Source organism: Sceloporus undulatus, chromosome 3, assembly GCF_019175285.1.
Source record: "Sceloporus undulatus isolate JIND9_A2432 ecotype Alabama chromosome 3, SceUnd_v1.1, whole genome shotgun sequence".
NCBI lineage: Eukaryota > Metazoa > Chordata > Lepidosauria > Squamata > Phrynosomatidae > Sceloporus > Sceloporus undulatus.
In genome coordinates, this window is record NC_056524.1 from 36138880 (window position 1) to 36155780 (window position 16901).

At 39.9% G+C, this 16901-nt stretch overlaps 1 protein-coding gene across 1 annotated transcript in view; it reads right to left on the reverse strand.

The window, feature by feature from the left end:
• The window catches only part of DCLK1 (doublecortin like kinase 1), a 340507-nt gene that overhangs the window by 144747 nt on the left and 178859 nt on the right, over positions 1-16901 (reverse strand). The window contains exons 4-6 of the mRNA XM_042457105.1: positions 12644-12743; positions 10216-10385; positions 2679-2745 (exon numbers count right to left, since the gene is read on the reverse strand). Of these exons, the coding sequence (XP_042313039.1) occupies positions 2679-2745; positions 10216-10385; positions 12644-12743 (337 nt within the window). The remainder of the gene's footprint in view (positions 1-2678; positions 2746-10215; positions 10386-12643; positions 12744-16901) is intronic.

Consider the following 16901-nt stretch of genomic DNA (forward strand, 5'->3'; position numbering starts at 1 on the left):
ACACAAATACATCACGTATACAAAGATTGACAACAGTTTTGTGACGCGAACACATGAGGCACACACAAAGGTCAACAACCAGTAACAAAATACAAAGCAAATGCCATTTTTCCTGTAACAAGAGCCAACAGAATAGCAAACTATGTGCCATCCATTTCATTGCCTTTGATTTAATAAAAATGTCAGGTTTCATAGTTATACCTGCTGCACACAAAAATGTCACCAGCATGAACTGCATAACTATGAAGTCTTATAAATAAAAATGTAAGGTTTATAAAAAGTAGAGGTGTGATCTCTGGTTTGGCAGTCTGAGAGAAGACAAACAGGAGGAAAGAAAATACCTTAATATTCAGCTATATAATGAAGAGCAAATTTCCATATTCCACATTGTGGTAGATGGCAGGATGGTAGTACAATCATTTACCCAGTGATGCATGTCTCATTTAGTCAATGCTTCAAAGATTTATGGGGACAATGATAAAATAGGTCTCTTAAAATATACTGGGCTTTTTATTTGTTCTCCCAAAGATCCAATCATGAGCAGCATTCACACATCTCCAGAGGCAGCTGCCACTGCATGTCAATGCTGCTCCAATTTACAGAGAGAATAGTAAGTCAAAACAGTAACAGCCTGCTCCAGAACATAGAGATTCTTTAGTGTAACCACATATTTACAGTTATTTAACTGCTCATATACATACCCATCCACAAGAAAGGAATATAAAGACTGCAGTAACTATAGGTAATAGTACTAATCTCACATGTAAGCAAAATAATGCCAATTCTGCAGCATAGACCCCAACCATACAGGAGAGAGGAAATTCCAGAGGTGCAAGCAGGATTAGAAAAGGGAGAGGCCTAGGGACACCACATTGCAACATATTGGTGGTTAATGGAGCACACTAAAAGATTCCAAAAGAATCAGCATGTGTTTCCATGGACTAGAGCACAGGTATTTTTGTATAGATCACAAAAAATTGGAAGTTACTCCGAGACATGGGTGCCACTACTACATCTCGATAGTCCTGTGATGAATCTGTCCCAGGACAGAGAAGACACATCAGAGCAGATTAGAGAAGAGTGGTTCCCAGTTGGCAAAAGGGTCAGGCTAGGCTACCTCCTATCACCCTATTGTTCAACTATATATGCTGAAAACATCATAAGAAAGCAGATTAGAATCAGGAAAAGGAGAAGTTAAGATAGGAGAGGAACATTAACAACCTAAGATATGCGGCAAACACAGTATATTAGCAGAAGACATTAAGGAATTAGAAACAGTTAATAAGAAGATAAAAGTGCAAAGGCAGGTCTTGCTGCGAACATAAAGAAAACAAAAATAACCACCCACAGAAGAACTACACAAATTCATCTAGATAATGAAAAACTGAAATAGTAAAGAATTCACATACTCGGATCAGAGATTGACCAGAATGGGAGAATGCAGTCAAAAATAAGAAGACTAGAATGGGAGGGCAGCTGAAGAACTGAAAAAAATACTGAAGAGCAAAGACTACAACTGAGCCCTGGTTTCCCAGTTACCATGTACAGATGTGAGAGCTGGACGTAAGTAAAAAGAAAGAAAGAAAATCAACTCATTTGAAATGTGGTGCTGGAGAAGATATTAGGATACCGTGGACAGCCAAGAAGACAAACAATGGGTTCTTGAACTGCCTTGGAGGCTAAAATGCTCAAGTTGAGACTATCTTAATTTGGTCACATAATAGAAGCACAGATCACTAGAAAAACAATAACACTAGGAAAGGTAGAGGTAGAAGAGGAGAGGGAAGACCACGTCCAAATGGATAGATTGATCGGGGGTTGGACAAGGCTTGCAGGATCAAAATGTGGAGGATAGGGATTCTTGGAGATATCTCATCCATGGGGTTGCCATCAGCCGAGTCGTCCAAGGGGCACTAACACAAAAAACGTATGCACACTGACAAGCTCAGAATAGCAGTGCCAGATGAGGGACAGAAGAGCAGCCAAGCACATTTCCCATGTTCTTGACCCCAACAGTGGCAAAAGGACTTCTTCCATGGTCCAATTGCCATTGTTCTCTTTGATGAAGAGAAGATGATCTAGCATTTACTTGTCTTGATCTCCTTAACCCCTGCCACTCGTTTTTCCTTCTTTGTCCTGCCTGATGGGTTTGGTTATAAATACTTGAATAAAGAAAATCTTTCCATCCACAATAGTAAAGGAATACTCAATGAACAGCTAAACAGTGACAACCTTTTCTAAAACTGGTGACATTTCAGGTCCACTGTAATGGACTGGGAATATTAAAAAAAAAGCAAAGCAAATATAATATAATATATATTAAAGATTAGGATAATATATCTCTAAATAACTCTTTAGAGAGCATTCTGCAGCTTGAATATGAAGAAACTGATGCCAAAGCGGGAGAGAGAATGGAAGCAGAACATGCATGTTATTTCAAACTGTTCTGTACTCTCTTGAAGGTAACACAACTTGTCAGTGCAGTAAGCATTCTTCACAAATTTCATTATTTAGCAAGCCACTTCACATGGAAGCAAATTTCCTGTAACCTTCCGACTGTAACTTTAAATGGAATTGTCCTCTGGCTTCAATTCTCAAATTGAGCTGTTGTATGTGGGAGTGGAAGGAGAATCAATCAGGTCTGACAAGCTAAGCTGCTGATTAGGGTGATTCAGCACCTTTCCTCTTCCAGTCCTTTTCCCATGTTCCAGGTTTCTGCAAGACCTGCAATTCAAGCTTCTCACCCTGCAAAATGGACAAGAGCATTATAAAAAAAAGTCTGAAACATTTTACTTTGCCTGAGTAGACAATCATGATACTAGTTCCTTTACTTATTTTCTGAGTCTCTCAGCAGTTTTTTTTTCTTTGCCAAGTACCCCTCTCTGTGTTAGCTGAAAGCCCACAACTATCATTATAGGTTTCCTTCTACAACTTTTATTTTTTAATGTTTTATCCTATTCTTAAGCAAACTGCCAGAGACAGATGAAGATCAAATGTATCACTGCTCTGCTCCCATCCCATACCATTTCTTAGCACCATAGCAACAGAAAATATTCCAGTAATTAGTCTTCAAAACAGTCAAAAGTATACCTCATGCAAAATAAGGATACGGATTCTCTGCCAGTGGGCACGTAAGAATAAGTGTAAGATGGTTGCTAGAGACTGTATTCTCCATGGCAGTTTGGCACTGGGTATTTTAAAGTGCTCTTAACAGAATAAGAGTTGTCATTCACTTCAGACAAGTCCCAAATCAATAAGGTGCTTTGTGGGATCCAGAAGTTGTATGAAGTAACAGGATTCAATCCTGACTAATCTACTGATTGATTTGGCTCCTTGCATGTAAACACACTGCCCATCACCATGCCAGCCAAGAGTAAATGACCCAGGTCAGAACCAAGGACCAAGATATCACCGGCTTGGACTGCTTAGGCCCCTAACAACAATGGAGATAGATCTGGCTTGTTGCTGCCCTGGCCAGCCAGATCTCAAACACGAGCTTAGATGACTTCCAGTTCTGACAAACACAGTCTATAAAGGGCGATACCTTTATTAGCTAGCCAAAATGCACAAAACCATACAACGCTTTCAAGCTCCACTGGCACTTCCGCATGACCACTGGTGTTACAAGGATTTACTGCGTACTGCCTTAATAGATGGCAGCACATATTCATAGCAGCAGCAAAGACTTATACCCCATTCACATCTTCATGAGGGCTTCGATGTCACACAATGGGATGAAACCTTGTGGCCACACCGGTTTTCCAGTCTATGCGGTCGGTTTGTCCTAGGAAATAAAACCAGAACGTGGCAAGAAATATTCACTTTTGATGTTGTCCAATTAAGCCCAACAAAGACAGTCAGTCTAAAAGTTCCCGGAAGCAGATACCGGGCCACATCCACTGGGCACAAAAAGTGATGTATATTGTTGTGATCTCGGCTAGAATCCCCCCACGTCCCTAATCACAATCTGGTCCTTCGTTCTCATTAAGAAAGGCTGCAAAATGACTCGATTTTATTTTGACCCATGTTTTCGTTCCATTGGATTCCCACACCCCCACCACGCGTAATTTACAGTGGAGTAAATTTGCTCCCCGTTTCCATCTCCCTTCGGAACCTCTTTTTTTTTTAAACCGCTGTCAATCACGCAATTAGACATTTAGACGTGACAGTGATGTCAGTTGCTTCGATGCATTTGGGCGCGGCTATTTTGTTCTCTGTTCCCATTGCGTCTCTTCGAAACCGTTTTTCTGTTTTGTTTTTAAGAAGCAATCAATTGCTTAGGTGCTTTTCCCCTCTGAGAAAAGCGAGGAGGGCCTCCACCCCCCAAGCGCCTTGCCTCCAAGCTCCGTGTTTTCCCAGAGCCCCTGTGAGCAAGGGCGCGGAGCCTCTATCCCCCAGTCCCGTGTGCCCCACAAGCTCCCTGGCTGTCTGGGGGACGAGCGAGCAGGATGTAACTAACGTTCTTAAATGGTGTCACGGGTCTCCTCACCTGTCGGTCATGACTTGGAGCAGGGGGGAGGTGCACAAGGGCCGTAATGTGTTTCCACCATTTGGAAGGTCACGTAGCCCAATTTGCTACGTTGGACACCCACGCAGAGCGCCTAGGCGCGATCGAACAGCTTCAATTTTTTTTTTCAACACAACTGTCCACAACATTAATCGCCTTACCCTGCTTCCCACTCAATGGGGGAAAGAAATGAATGTGGGGGACATGCTCCAGTAAGCAGGGAAGAGAACCAAAGTGGTGGTCGACATCCTAGGCCAGCCCCTTGAGCACTGCTCCTTCCCACCCCAATTTCCCGAATTGGTTGTTCATTCCCATTCATTTGCAAGATTGGACTCGGGAGACGAAGGAAAACCTCCGAAAAGTACAGCAAATTAACCGGGTTCGAGCCCCCCCCTGGTTTGGTTTTCCTGGAAAAAATCATTTACATGGGGCTAGATCTTAATCCAATGGGAACGACAATCAGCCACAGTGGGAGGATCAAATGTGTGCTCAAATGGGAACTAGCCATTAAATTCCACAGTCCTTGATCCGCTTTCTATAAACCCCGGGGAAATAGGGCCACACATCAAACTACCAAAGCCCCGCTCTATTTTTCATGGTTTCATATGGGACAGGAAAGGACATCCACAGTTCCATTTAAGTGTGTGTTGTGAATGTGAATTACCTCTTGAATGCCATGTAAACTGTCACTCTAACATCGATCAGGTTGACGGCTCCCTTACCCATGCTTTATATGATATACTCCAACAAGCTCGTGTTAAGGCCTAGTCCTTAGCATGTAAAGGATGTATGGAAATTGTGCTGGCTGTCAGGTGGTTTTTTACTACCGTTCTAAGCCAGTTACTAGCCAGCATGCAGAATGACAGAACCTATAGTCGAATAATCTATGGGGCAACACAGTCCCACCCCTATATAGACTAAGCAGAGTTAAACAAAACCTTTACCAATTGCTTCGTAGTTTGATTTGTACCAGGTGCTGTGCTGAATTGGAAATGCAATTTAATTTCTTCATTCAAAAAAAACGAAGATCCTACAGTGCTCTCTTCAAATATTCATCTGCTCTCTCTCTCACTCAATGCGCCATCGCTCTGCCCTTATGGAAACTGTTCATCAATTTTTATTTGACGATTATTACACATTCAGAACTAATCCGTTTTTGAAACATCTTCCAGGGAGGTCCTCTTCACTTTATTCAGCTGAGACTGTGGTTTGTTTATATAAGCATTTTTTTCTTTCTTTAACAAACTGATTTACTGAATGTTAAGAATGGAATATCTTATCCTCAGATGCCCCCATGAAGTTTGCACCTTCCAAAAGAATGCATTATGGGATTTTGACTAATTAAGCTTTTCTTAGCAAAGCTACTCTTATTAGCAAAAGATACTGCCCTTATAGCAAAAATGTGCAAGGATGCTTTGCGGAATATGTGCCATCCCGCGCTCCAGCACAAAATAATATTTACCAAGTAAGTAATATAGGGCCCTATGTCCTTCTAACATGATACACAACCAAAAGGAGAACATTCATTCAGGGAAAAATTGGATTTTGTTTTCCTAGAGAGCCACATGGAGACTCACATTTCAGACTAATGTAGATTGCAGGAGGATAGCTGAAAGATTGTTCAGTGATATAATTGGATAACATGTTCCCTACCTTTGAAATTGTATCGCATCTCCGTTATTCCAACAAAATTCTGAAAGCTTCTATAACATAAATAATTAAGATCACGGAAGTTCCAGGGGGCAGGCGACAGTTCCTTTTATTTACCGCAAAGTTGCAAAAAGAAAGAAAAATACCACATTATGGGTCTCCAGACATATGCTTATTAGAATACTAACTACTTGAACTAATAATGTTAAAATTGGGCATTCCTTAATGGTGTTTATATGGTTTACAACTGGAGCAAACTTCAAATGATGCAATAAAAACCATACATTCGTGCCTGGTTAAAAGTTTGGAAATGTCCACCTTATCTTTTTACTCCAATTTTTTGCTCAGGAATACTACCTATTACTGTCTATTTTAGTGAAAAATTGCTAATGAAATCACTCAGCTTTCAGTAGAAGTACCTTTTCTTATTTCTTCTTTTAATTCATTTATTATTTGAGCCAGTGGTTTCAACCCTAGGACATCACATATTGACAACATTATGCTGGACCTTCCATGCTTTCATTCGAAGCTAGACTAATGCCGCTATTTCAGGTTTTATTATTCCTCCTCATTTGGTTGCATCTGCCAAAAATTTGATGAAGTATGCCCCAATTCTGTCATCAAGTCACTGCTAAAGATGTCACATAGCACTTGCCCAGGACAGACCCCCGCGGGAACCCCACTGGTCACTTCCCTGCTAGGATCAAAAGGGAGCCACTGTGAGAAGACCTAACAAAAAAATAATTGGGACGGAATTAGGTATATATTAGTATGCTTGTAAAGAATGATATCAATTGCTAAATAGAAGGATATCAAAACAAATTTCACTAGTATCAATAGGCACAATGGAAGCAGTTGATTTTGGTTGGAGATTGTCTTTATTAAAATGTAGAATTTGTACAATGGTCATTCCTTACATGGATCTGTTCTGGACACCAAACCCGCATAAGGGAATTCTTTTTTTTCGCATTGCTCAAGCCAACCATTAAAAATAATGGGAGGCTCATGTCCTGGTTTTTGCAATGCAGCATGGCACATGGGTGTGATTTGCCATTACTCCTTCGTGTACCGAGCTTCTTCTGGCATATTGCTGCAAGCACGTATTTCTGCACCGCGTATGCGCGGGACATTAATGTTGACTTTGAATTTAGGATTTTAAACTATTTATATATACAGTGTGTTTCTCTATATATATGGTTCTTATAATATTTTTGAATAATCAGACTATGCTTCGAGAGACAGTAGAGACAGTATCTCAGATTCTGTAACTGAATGGGGAAGGAATCTTGATAGATAGTATGTATGCGTTGGCAGTTTATGAGTAAGTGAAGACAGAAAATTGTGGGTAGGCCAATTTAAAGGATAAGGAGCGTTATACAGGAAGAATTATGGAAGAAGAAGGAAAACAAAGGTGTCAGAGGGAAAATTAAAAGAGGTGAAACGCTAGAGAGAGAATGGTTTGGGAGAAGGAATAAGGTTGAGGAAAGACGGACGGAACGAATTAAGGGGGAAAGGGACCAGTACACAGATCTGTATTAGTAGTAAACGCATCTCGAAAATGGTCTATACAGTGCAGCCTTGCCTTCGCGGGGGGACCGTTCTGGACACACACACACATACAACCCCGCCTGGGCAAATCCTGTGTAAAATCGCGCCCATCAATAGAATGGGGTCATCGGCCTAATGCGACTGGGCCAGGGTGTGTGGTGCCATGGGCCGTGCAACATTCATGTATTGCAGCTTGGCTTCTGTTGTAAAGTGGAAAGCTGCTATGGCTCTGCCCACGCTATGCTGATTCAATCTACCTGTGATGAACTCTTCCTCTTCTCCTATTACCTTCAACTATACAAAGTATCATCATCTTTGCCAATGAGTCATATAATGTTGTTTATTTTCCTGTAGTTTTGATGCTATCTAACTGTCAAGGAAAAGTGGGGATATGTTACTTAGGCAGAGAAAACTGAAATAAGTAGCTATCCTTCAAGGGGAAATCTTTCCGTTACACTGTCTTCTCCATCTCTCATCCAGTCATTATAAATGTTGGATTTCTTGCAGATCTCATCACGTACTAGCTTTTATGATGTTTAGGGGGGAAAAAATTTGCATTATAATTTCTGTTGACAATGAAACTAGAAGGGCATGTGAAACATAGCTGCAAGGAAGTTTTTTTAAAGTATTATGTCTTTCATACAGTAACTTTTACAAGCATGAGTTAGCCACCCTTGGCGGATTGCACCATTCTTAACATTTTTGAGTATGAGTTGCTCTCCCAAGTATACTTTGGACTTTGGGTGAAGAAGAAGCCTACAGCAATGATTCATTCAAATAATCTCTGGACAACCTCTTTGTTGCATAAAACAGTTTATTCATTGTTTCTTACTGCAATATAATTCCACACAGCAAACAGACCTCTGGCACCTCAGATTATGATGAGACGCTTAAGACTCAACACACCCCTTGAAATCAGGAATAGTTTAAAAGATTTCTGGGATGCCCACAGAAACTTCTCCAGTATAAGAGAAATTATCCTGATGTGGGGAGGAGAACTAGTCAGCTGGAAGAGTGTGCTTCCCAGAATACAGCCCAAAAGCTGCTTAACTCATTAGTTAGTGTTCTATAAATCACAACAGATGGGAATTATGAGCAATTTCTCTTCACTCTGGCTCACCATCAGTGCATAATAGTTATGGTTACAGAATCCCAACAGTTAAACATGATATTGCTATATTTTGCAAAGTGAATCAGATTTTCCTGGCCTAGTGTCAGCTGCCGCTCAAGGAGATTGGACAGAAAAAAAATGCTGGCACAAAGAAACGGGGTTTAAGGTAATATGCTAGGCAAATTAAGATGATTTTAGAGATTCCAATGTCTTTCTTTAAATAATCATGCTTTTCTCTTTTCCTTTAATAGCAATGTTTGTTCTGTTCTTGTGTTATTATTCTGTGCAGAGGCTGTGTGTATATGTAACTATGTATGGAACTGCAGCATATTTTTAAAAAACATACAATTAAAAATTTAAAAGCAGAGGATCCAGCACCTGCTTTATTCAACTGATAAGCAGGTCCCTCTGGGATATTTTAATGAAGGCCATGAAGAAACTCATGGTTAACCCTCCAGCAATTGTTACTCTGTACAGGGAAAGTCCCTATAGCCATTGACCTAATCAAAGTTTAGGAAACTTACTTTTGATATTACAATTTTCAGAACCCCTCAGCCAGGATGAGAGAATTCTAGGAGCTGTCACCCAAAAAAGCATTGGGTCTTAACATTGTCAACATACCTCTCTTCAGTGAATGAGTTTCATTTGTTTTATAACAAGAATGAGAAACTATTTCTGTCTTTTTCCTTCTGTTCAGATTTTACTCTTTCTTTTTAACCTAGGTGTTGGTCAGCCTTCCCTCTATTTTTCTTTGCTTTTCTCAAATCGTCCAGGTTTCCAAATTTTCTTCCAAGGCCTTTGTCAAACTTCTTCAAAACTTCTTTTGTATTTGTAATTGTGTCAATTCTGTATTTTCTTTATTGAAAGGTGAATAATATACCCTCGAGTTGCTCCCAGCGATACCTTATCCCATTTTTCAAGAGAGTCTGCATCCAGAATTTATCCTTCTGTCTTTTCAGAATTTGGACTGGCACATCTTTAGAAATCCATATCTCTTTGTTCTTAATCTGTAATTTGTCTTTATAATTCTGTTGTAATATTAAATCTTTCATTCTTTCTCATAAAACAGATCATGATGTCCATGGGTATTTTTGTTTTGTTTTGTTTTTTTGCTTTGCTAATGATGGATTGATCCTAAATATTTTGTCAATTTCTGTAAATAATTGCTCTTTTGTTGATACAATAAAGTTTGCTGGATCTGGGGTAGAGTGCTCTATTAGGTTTTCGTTTTGTTACTCAGGCAGGCCTCTTTATTTTAGGGTCTTTTGTATATATCTCAGTTCCATCATATCATTGAAAATCTTTTCTTCATGTAATTCTGCTTGGTTAAATGTCATCCCCCCTCTAAATGTTGGTTTTTTCTTGAAAATCTTGTATTTCAGTATTCATTTAGGTCCACTTCCTTCTTCCAATCTAGCCTCATCTCCATTATCAGCTCCTTCATTTCCTGTCGCATTTCTTCATGGAATTTCCTAATCTCCAGAAGGATTATATTTGGATCTATTGATTCGTTTTGCATTTGAACTTGGCCTGCTGCCATATGCTGCTGCATTTTCAAGCAGTTTTTAGCTGAAAAAAGAAATTTGATGGAATTTGCAGATTCAGGGAATGGTAGCAAAGCCTAAATGCTTTGTCTCTGAGTGCTGTATTGTGTTTTGGGCCATTTTCAGTCAAGAATTAGACTATTTGCCTATTTTTAAAACAGGGCCCAAGAAGCTTTACGGCTACAAAAAGTGAGATGGGGGCACGTTATAGACTGCCCCTTTGAGGCGGCCTGTACCCGCCCCTTTCCCCAGTGTATTGGGGCATCAGTGGCCAGAGCAGCAGCCGCTGAGGCCCTGATCCGTCGCTTTCCGGGCCGCAGGGAAGCGGCAAAAGGCCCCTTCCCTGCAGCCTGGACGGTGGGGAGGAGAAAGGGGCCACTTGGCCCCTTTCTCCTCCACGTCGCTGGCGCAGCTGTCTGAAGGCTGCGCCAGCAACGCAAGACCAGGAAGGAGCTCCGTTTCAGAGCTCCTTCCTGCTCCGACAAAAGGGCGCATTAAGCGCCCTCGCATGGAGTGATGGCATCACATCCGTGCCACCTCATTTGAAGGCAGCGCATTCGTGACGCCATCATGGCGGCCCCCATGTAGATGGGGCACCACCATCTTGTACGTCCTCTGGACATATTAGCCTTGGGGGCGTCAAGAAGTGATGCCCCTTTTTAAATTTAGGACGTCCTGAGGACATCCCTTATGGCGGTCTGTAACCCACCTCAGGATCATATATAACCATGGGTGGCACTTTTCCCACCTCTGATTTAAACATTCTTTAATTATTCCTAATATTATTTGATTGCTAATTATGGAGGTTCATTAATTTTAGATTGTTTTGCAGTCTTCATTTCACTCCCCATTATCACACACTCTGGGACAATTATTTTTCAACCATCTGCTGAACATTCATCAAACCTTACCCAGTTCAATTTCTAAATAGGAAATAGGTATACATAAGAATTCATTTTGTATCTTTGTTGATATTTTGGGAAATGATGATATGACATGTAGAGAATCCTTGCCTCTGCTTTTCTTTCTGTGCAAATGTCCCATTGAGTGGTATTATTTTATAACTCTTAGAGTGTATATTCTATTAGGTTTATTTAATTGTTACCTAGCCTTTTGTCCATGTTAAAATCATGCCCAGATTATAGGATAAAATACTCTACCACAGCACAGTTGATACATGAAGATCTTATATTGTGCAGTACAGCTCCTAACTGCACCTCACTCTAGTCTTAACATTACTCAGACCTCTGAATGGGGAAAAACCATGCTGGACTTCAAAACTTCACACAATCCTGCTATGATGCAAGATGGCAAATACTTCAGCAGCTTCTGCACCAATGGAGAAAAATATGAACCCATTTTGCATATTTTTGGATGATAAATAACTTAATCTAACAGAGTAATTTACTTTCCACAAGAAACCACTATCCTTGGCATGATTATCACCATCTAGTCCTCCAAATGCACTGGCACACTATTTGCAAGATCTAAAAATTTCTCAATATAGAGGACCCTCCCCATGTGCATAACTGAATGCACTGCCACTAGCATTTAATGAGGTTGATTTTAGGAGAATTTCATTGCAATAGACATTATTGAAATATTTCCTCAGCTGTTCTACTCCTGTTTAGAACCATAGAAAAGGTTAATTACTCCATTACTGGCTTTCATCCAAGGGTATTCATCTGATTTTTATGTATTTTTTTCTTTGCAGAAGAAGGAAAACAGGTTACAGCAAACTCTGCAAAATGTTCAGCTATCAAAATTAAATTTAAGATAGCATCTCTTATTTTGTTTTATTTTGTTTCAAATTTAAGTGAGCCAATTGCATTGATTTGAATTTTATATCTGATATGTCTTGTATTTTAGGAGCATAACAATTTTATTTTTGATTCTCTGTAATATATAATTTGCAAAGGGCTGATATTAATCAAGATACTTTGAAATCCTTCCGTTTCCATCAAATTAATAGCCAGCAGTAATTGCAAGAAGACGTCACAGAATGTTGGAAGGAAATTTTGAAGGCAGTTTTTATACTAGGAGCTGTCTAGATATTTTTCAACCACAGTTCCCATAATCCTTCATCACTGACTATGTCATCTAGGGCTTGTGGGAGTTTTAGGCTGGAAAACATCACAACAGGGACAAGTGATTGCATTATATTTAAGTCTAGACAATCACAATTCATACAGGTATAATTAAGACATCCAAAATATATCTTAAAAACACTATTTTATACAAATTCAATGTCCATATTTGAAACAAACCCCACAATTATCTTACCACTTTCATCTAGCAAGAAGTCATCCTGGTAACGAAACTTTTCCGGGCCACATGCAATAAATATGTCATCTTCACCAAAAAAATCCTGAAGGCACATCACCTGCAATAAGAAAATAAAGTAATAAATGACATATGTGTTGGATTGTTGCTTTTCCTGATCTATAAAAGTGAGGGCAGGGGGACTGGCTGATTGGGTAAAGGGAGTAGTGAATGCCACTGTGCATCAAGTAAATGTTCTCTTCTGTCTAAAACTGATAGTTGTTAAACCACTGTTTTAAATGTCCTTCCAGAATACAATAGTATTTAATTATTACCAAGAAATGTCTAATTTCTGGGCAAGGTCCTGGAGCTTGCAGTAGCCTCTCAACCTCAAGAGGTTCCTAAAGGATATGGATCTTTTAGAACTATTTCAATCTGGTTTCTAATATGGATATAGAACAAAGATAGCTTTGGCTACCTTGGTGTATGATTTACACTGGGAACTGAGTAGGATTAGTATATCCCTGTTGTTTCTGCTGGATCTCTCAGCAGCTTTCAGTACCATCAACCATGGTATCCTTCTGGACTGCATCTCTGGAATGGGACTTGGAGGCCCGGTGAGTGATGCCTTCTCGGCCGAGATTAACCAGCGGCACTTCCGGGGCCATAGAACAGGCCCAGGGAGGAGAGCGGAGGTACGACCCTCGCTGGAAAGTTGGTGGCCCTCTCATCTCACGGGTGCCGACCCCGAGCCTTATCAGACCCGCCCGGTAATCAACCCAGGTCCACGCCTGTTGTGGGACATTCGGGGAAGGTGTTGGCCGGCGGACCGTGGAGCGCCAGGCCATGCCTGATGGGAAGCCCCTGACGTCCAGGGGAACTCGGACCTCGAAGAGCTGTAGGCCCTAGGCAGGGGAAGTAACCCGGACAGTAGACTACCCACGCAAATGGGGACTTTAAGTTTTGTTTCTAGTTGGTGCAGTGAAGGAACCTGCCTGTTATTGTTGCCTTCGGGCCCGCATTATTTGAGTTACATTAAAAGTTACTTGCAGCATCAAACTGCCTCTGACTACTTATCATGGAACCTATGGGACCACCTCCTCCTCCCAGCGATGGGACTTGGGGGCCTGGCGACAGGCACCAAAAGAGAAAAATTGAAATAAATGTCTCATTGGGTTAATGCAGTATCCCTTAAAAGGTTAAAACACAGGAAACTAATGGATTATTTAATCAAACTGAAAAATAGACAATATCCACTATTTATATCAAATGACTGGTGCTGAGTCCAAACCATAAAATCAGACAGAGAATCAAATAGCATATATCTCTCTTTCTCTCTTGCATGTTAACCATGCTGCAAAACCAGCAGAAGCAGCCATATGCCACTAGGATAGCTTCTTCTCTCTCTTCTTTAAACCAGGCTAACACCATTGTTCCCATCCAGCTTATTGTACCTCATTATATGTTTTTTATCCAGATGACAATCTAGGTGTGCAAGATAAATAAGCTTATAAATTATGACAAAGTTCTACAATTAATTTCAAAGAATCCTTAGTTGCTGGTTGTAGAATTTGGGGTTTTGAAATGCAACAGTGTACGTCTGTTGATAACTTCAATATTTAAATAAGAAAGAAGTATCATGAATATGCTTGTGAGAAATAACAACAGTCCTAAGTGAATACTACAAAATGCTTGGTCATTTCATAAAAAATGGAAAGAACTTTGTTTTGTCCCATTATCCTGGTCCACACAAAGAAAACAATGCACATTTCATTTCATACAAAAAGCAGGAGTATTTGTGTTGGTCATAGAAATCCAAATTATGAAAATACCTTTATTACACAATCAAAAAGGCACAGAAATATCTACAGGCTCTCATGAGCTTCACATCTCTTCATTAAAGAAGATCTTATACCAGAAGGAGAAGGAGAAGGAGCAGCAGCAGTAGCTGCTGGCATCTTGAGAGGGTTTCACCTTAAAGTCATGTGGTCTGCATGCTATCTTGAGATGTAATTTTCAGAACACACTTCATCTCCCAAAGAAAGTGAGGAGAGCAGCCCTTTACCATGACAATGGCTGATCTTGGCAAACTAAAATAAACAATACAAAACATGATACTGGAGGTCTAGGCTCAACACTAATGCTTTACAATACAGAGGAGGCTACCTGCTGACTCAGTTCTTCATTACAAAAACAATTTCATTTTATCTACTCAATGAAACTGAATGTAATTGGTGTTGCATCTCTTATCTAAATCCACTTTAAAGTAAATGGTGCTCCAAGTGGGACTGGGATGCCATTTAATTTTTTCACTTGGACCTAACAGTATTGTACTTCTTTTCAAAGGAGACAAATCATCCTGTGATGATAACATACCAGGCTTAGGCTAGTAAGTGCAAAATGCTAGTTGACTCCGCTTAGAGCTGTTTGTGGAACAGGAGATATAAATCAAGAGCATCTCGCCAGAACAGTTTCTACTTTCTCTAGCAACTAAAGCTCCAAGCCTGGCTGATTCTCAGCCAGACTTAAGCCTCAGAGGAATGGGAATGTGTCTATCAAAGTACCTGCCCCTCTCAGTTCTATAAAGAATTCTGACATGAGCAAGTCTAAAGGAAAAAATGTGACTAATGAAATTTGGTCCATTCCACAAGAATCTGGCTTAGTTGTTGTTAGATGCTTACTCATGTTGGGATTGTTGTTGTTGTGTGCCTTCACGTCATATCCAGCTTATGGTGACGCAATAATGGGGAGTCCTTGGCAAGTTTCTTCAGAGGGAGTTTGCCATTGCTATTCTCTGAGGATGCAAGTGTGTGACTTGCTCAGGGTAATCTGGTGTCTGGAAATGATCCCATTTCCTCTTATACATCATGCCCTAAATGCCACCACTTCTTCTGTACCAGATCCTCTACCATATCCTAAAATCTTGGCTAGTACTTTAAACACAAAGAACCTTCTACACTTGATTACTTTTACTATATGATTTGCTAGCATTTTCTTTCAATTTAGCCATATGCAGAATCAGTTCTCTGTAGAAATCATTTTGAAGTCAGATCAAGGTGGCAGCTAACCCATTACATATCCAGAACAGTTTCACTCTAGAGTTTGATTCATTGTGACACAGATCAAATAGGTTAAGTGACAATGTCTCTCAAAATGAAATGTAGGGTTTGTTTGGGGTTTTGGGGAAAGACGTATACACTTTTTGAAGGAGTTATTCATATAAATCAGACAACAAAAAATAAAGATGATCCATATACCTATAAAGAGATTAACTACATATTAACATATGGAAATTAAAGAGGCTTTGATTTGAATCATTTTCTCAAATACCACAAATCACACATGCTTTCCCTATTGTCTTTGGATCAAAGTCTTTCATTCACACCTACTTCATTAATCTGTCATTACACACATTGCAACCCCTGGGGGACTAGAGGGCTTATGAAAATAATGTAAGTGTGCCATAGACAAATATGTACTTCCTATTTCTGTTTCCGGTCCACATTATAAGACAGGGATTTAGTCAAAGGCATTAGAAGTTATCTGCTGTTTACATTTTTAAAAAAAAACGGGGGGGGAAAGAGCTGCAGAGAATTCATTCTTTTCTGTTGGAGCAAAATCTCCATGGTGACATTTGCATCATCAAGCTGTAAAAGGTTTTTCAGTGAACCAAAAGAGTTTTCATTTTTTTAAAAAAAGAGTTGGGAATGACTGAGATTGTCTTTACAACAGTGCCCTCTGTAAACGAACAAGAGGCTCTGCTCAGTTCAAGCTGACAGAATCCATGCAGAAATGGTGTCTCAATCAGATTCTTGTGTCACCTTTGAGCTGAATGTCACAGACATACACAATTGTATACCTGGCAGAACTCAGCACAAACCAGACGTCTGGCCAACACTTGCTAGAGGGCACAATAAGAGGCTTCACAACCAGGACAAATAAATTGTAAGCTGTAAAAGAAGTCACAGCTTCAGAAATGCAAAAGAACGCCTAAAATCTTTCCTTATATTTTATATCATACTAACTCATTTTACTGGCTTCATTTTAATGCCAGAAAGGTAACTATGCTTGTGTGTTATTACGCTTATGTACTGTCATTTGGTTTGCATTCATTCATGCCATTAGCTAATATGGCACGATAATTTCCAGTTTGGGAGGAGACAATACAGTTTGCTCATTCTGTGTAAAAACAATGTGATAGCCAATGATTTTTGGAAGCAGAGAGGAATTAATAATAATAATAATAATAATAATAATAATAATAATAATAATAATAATA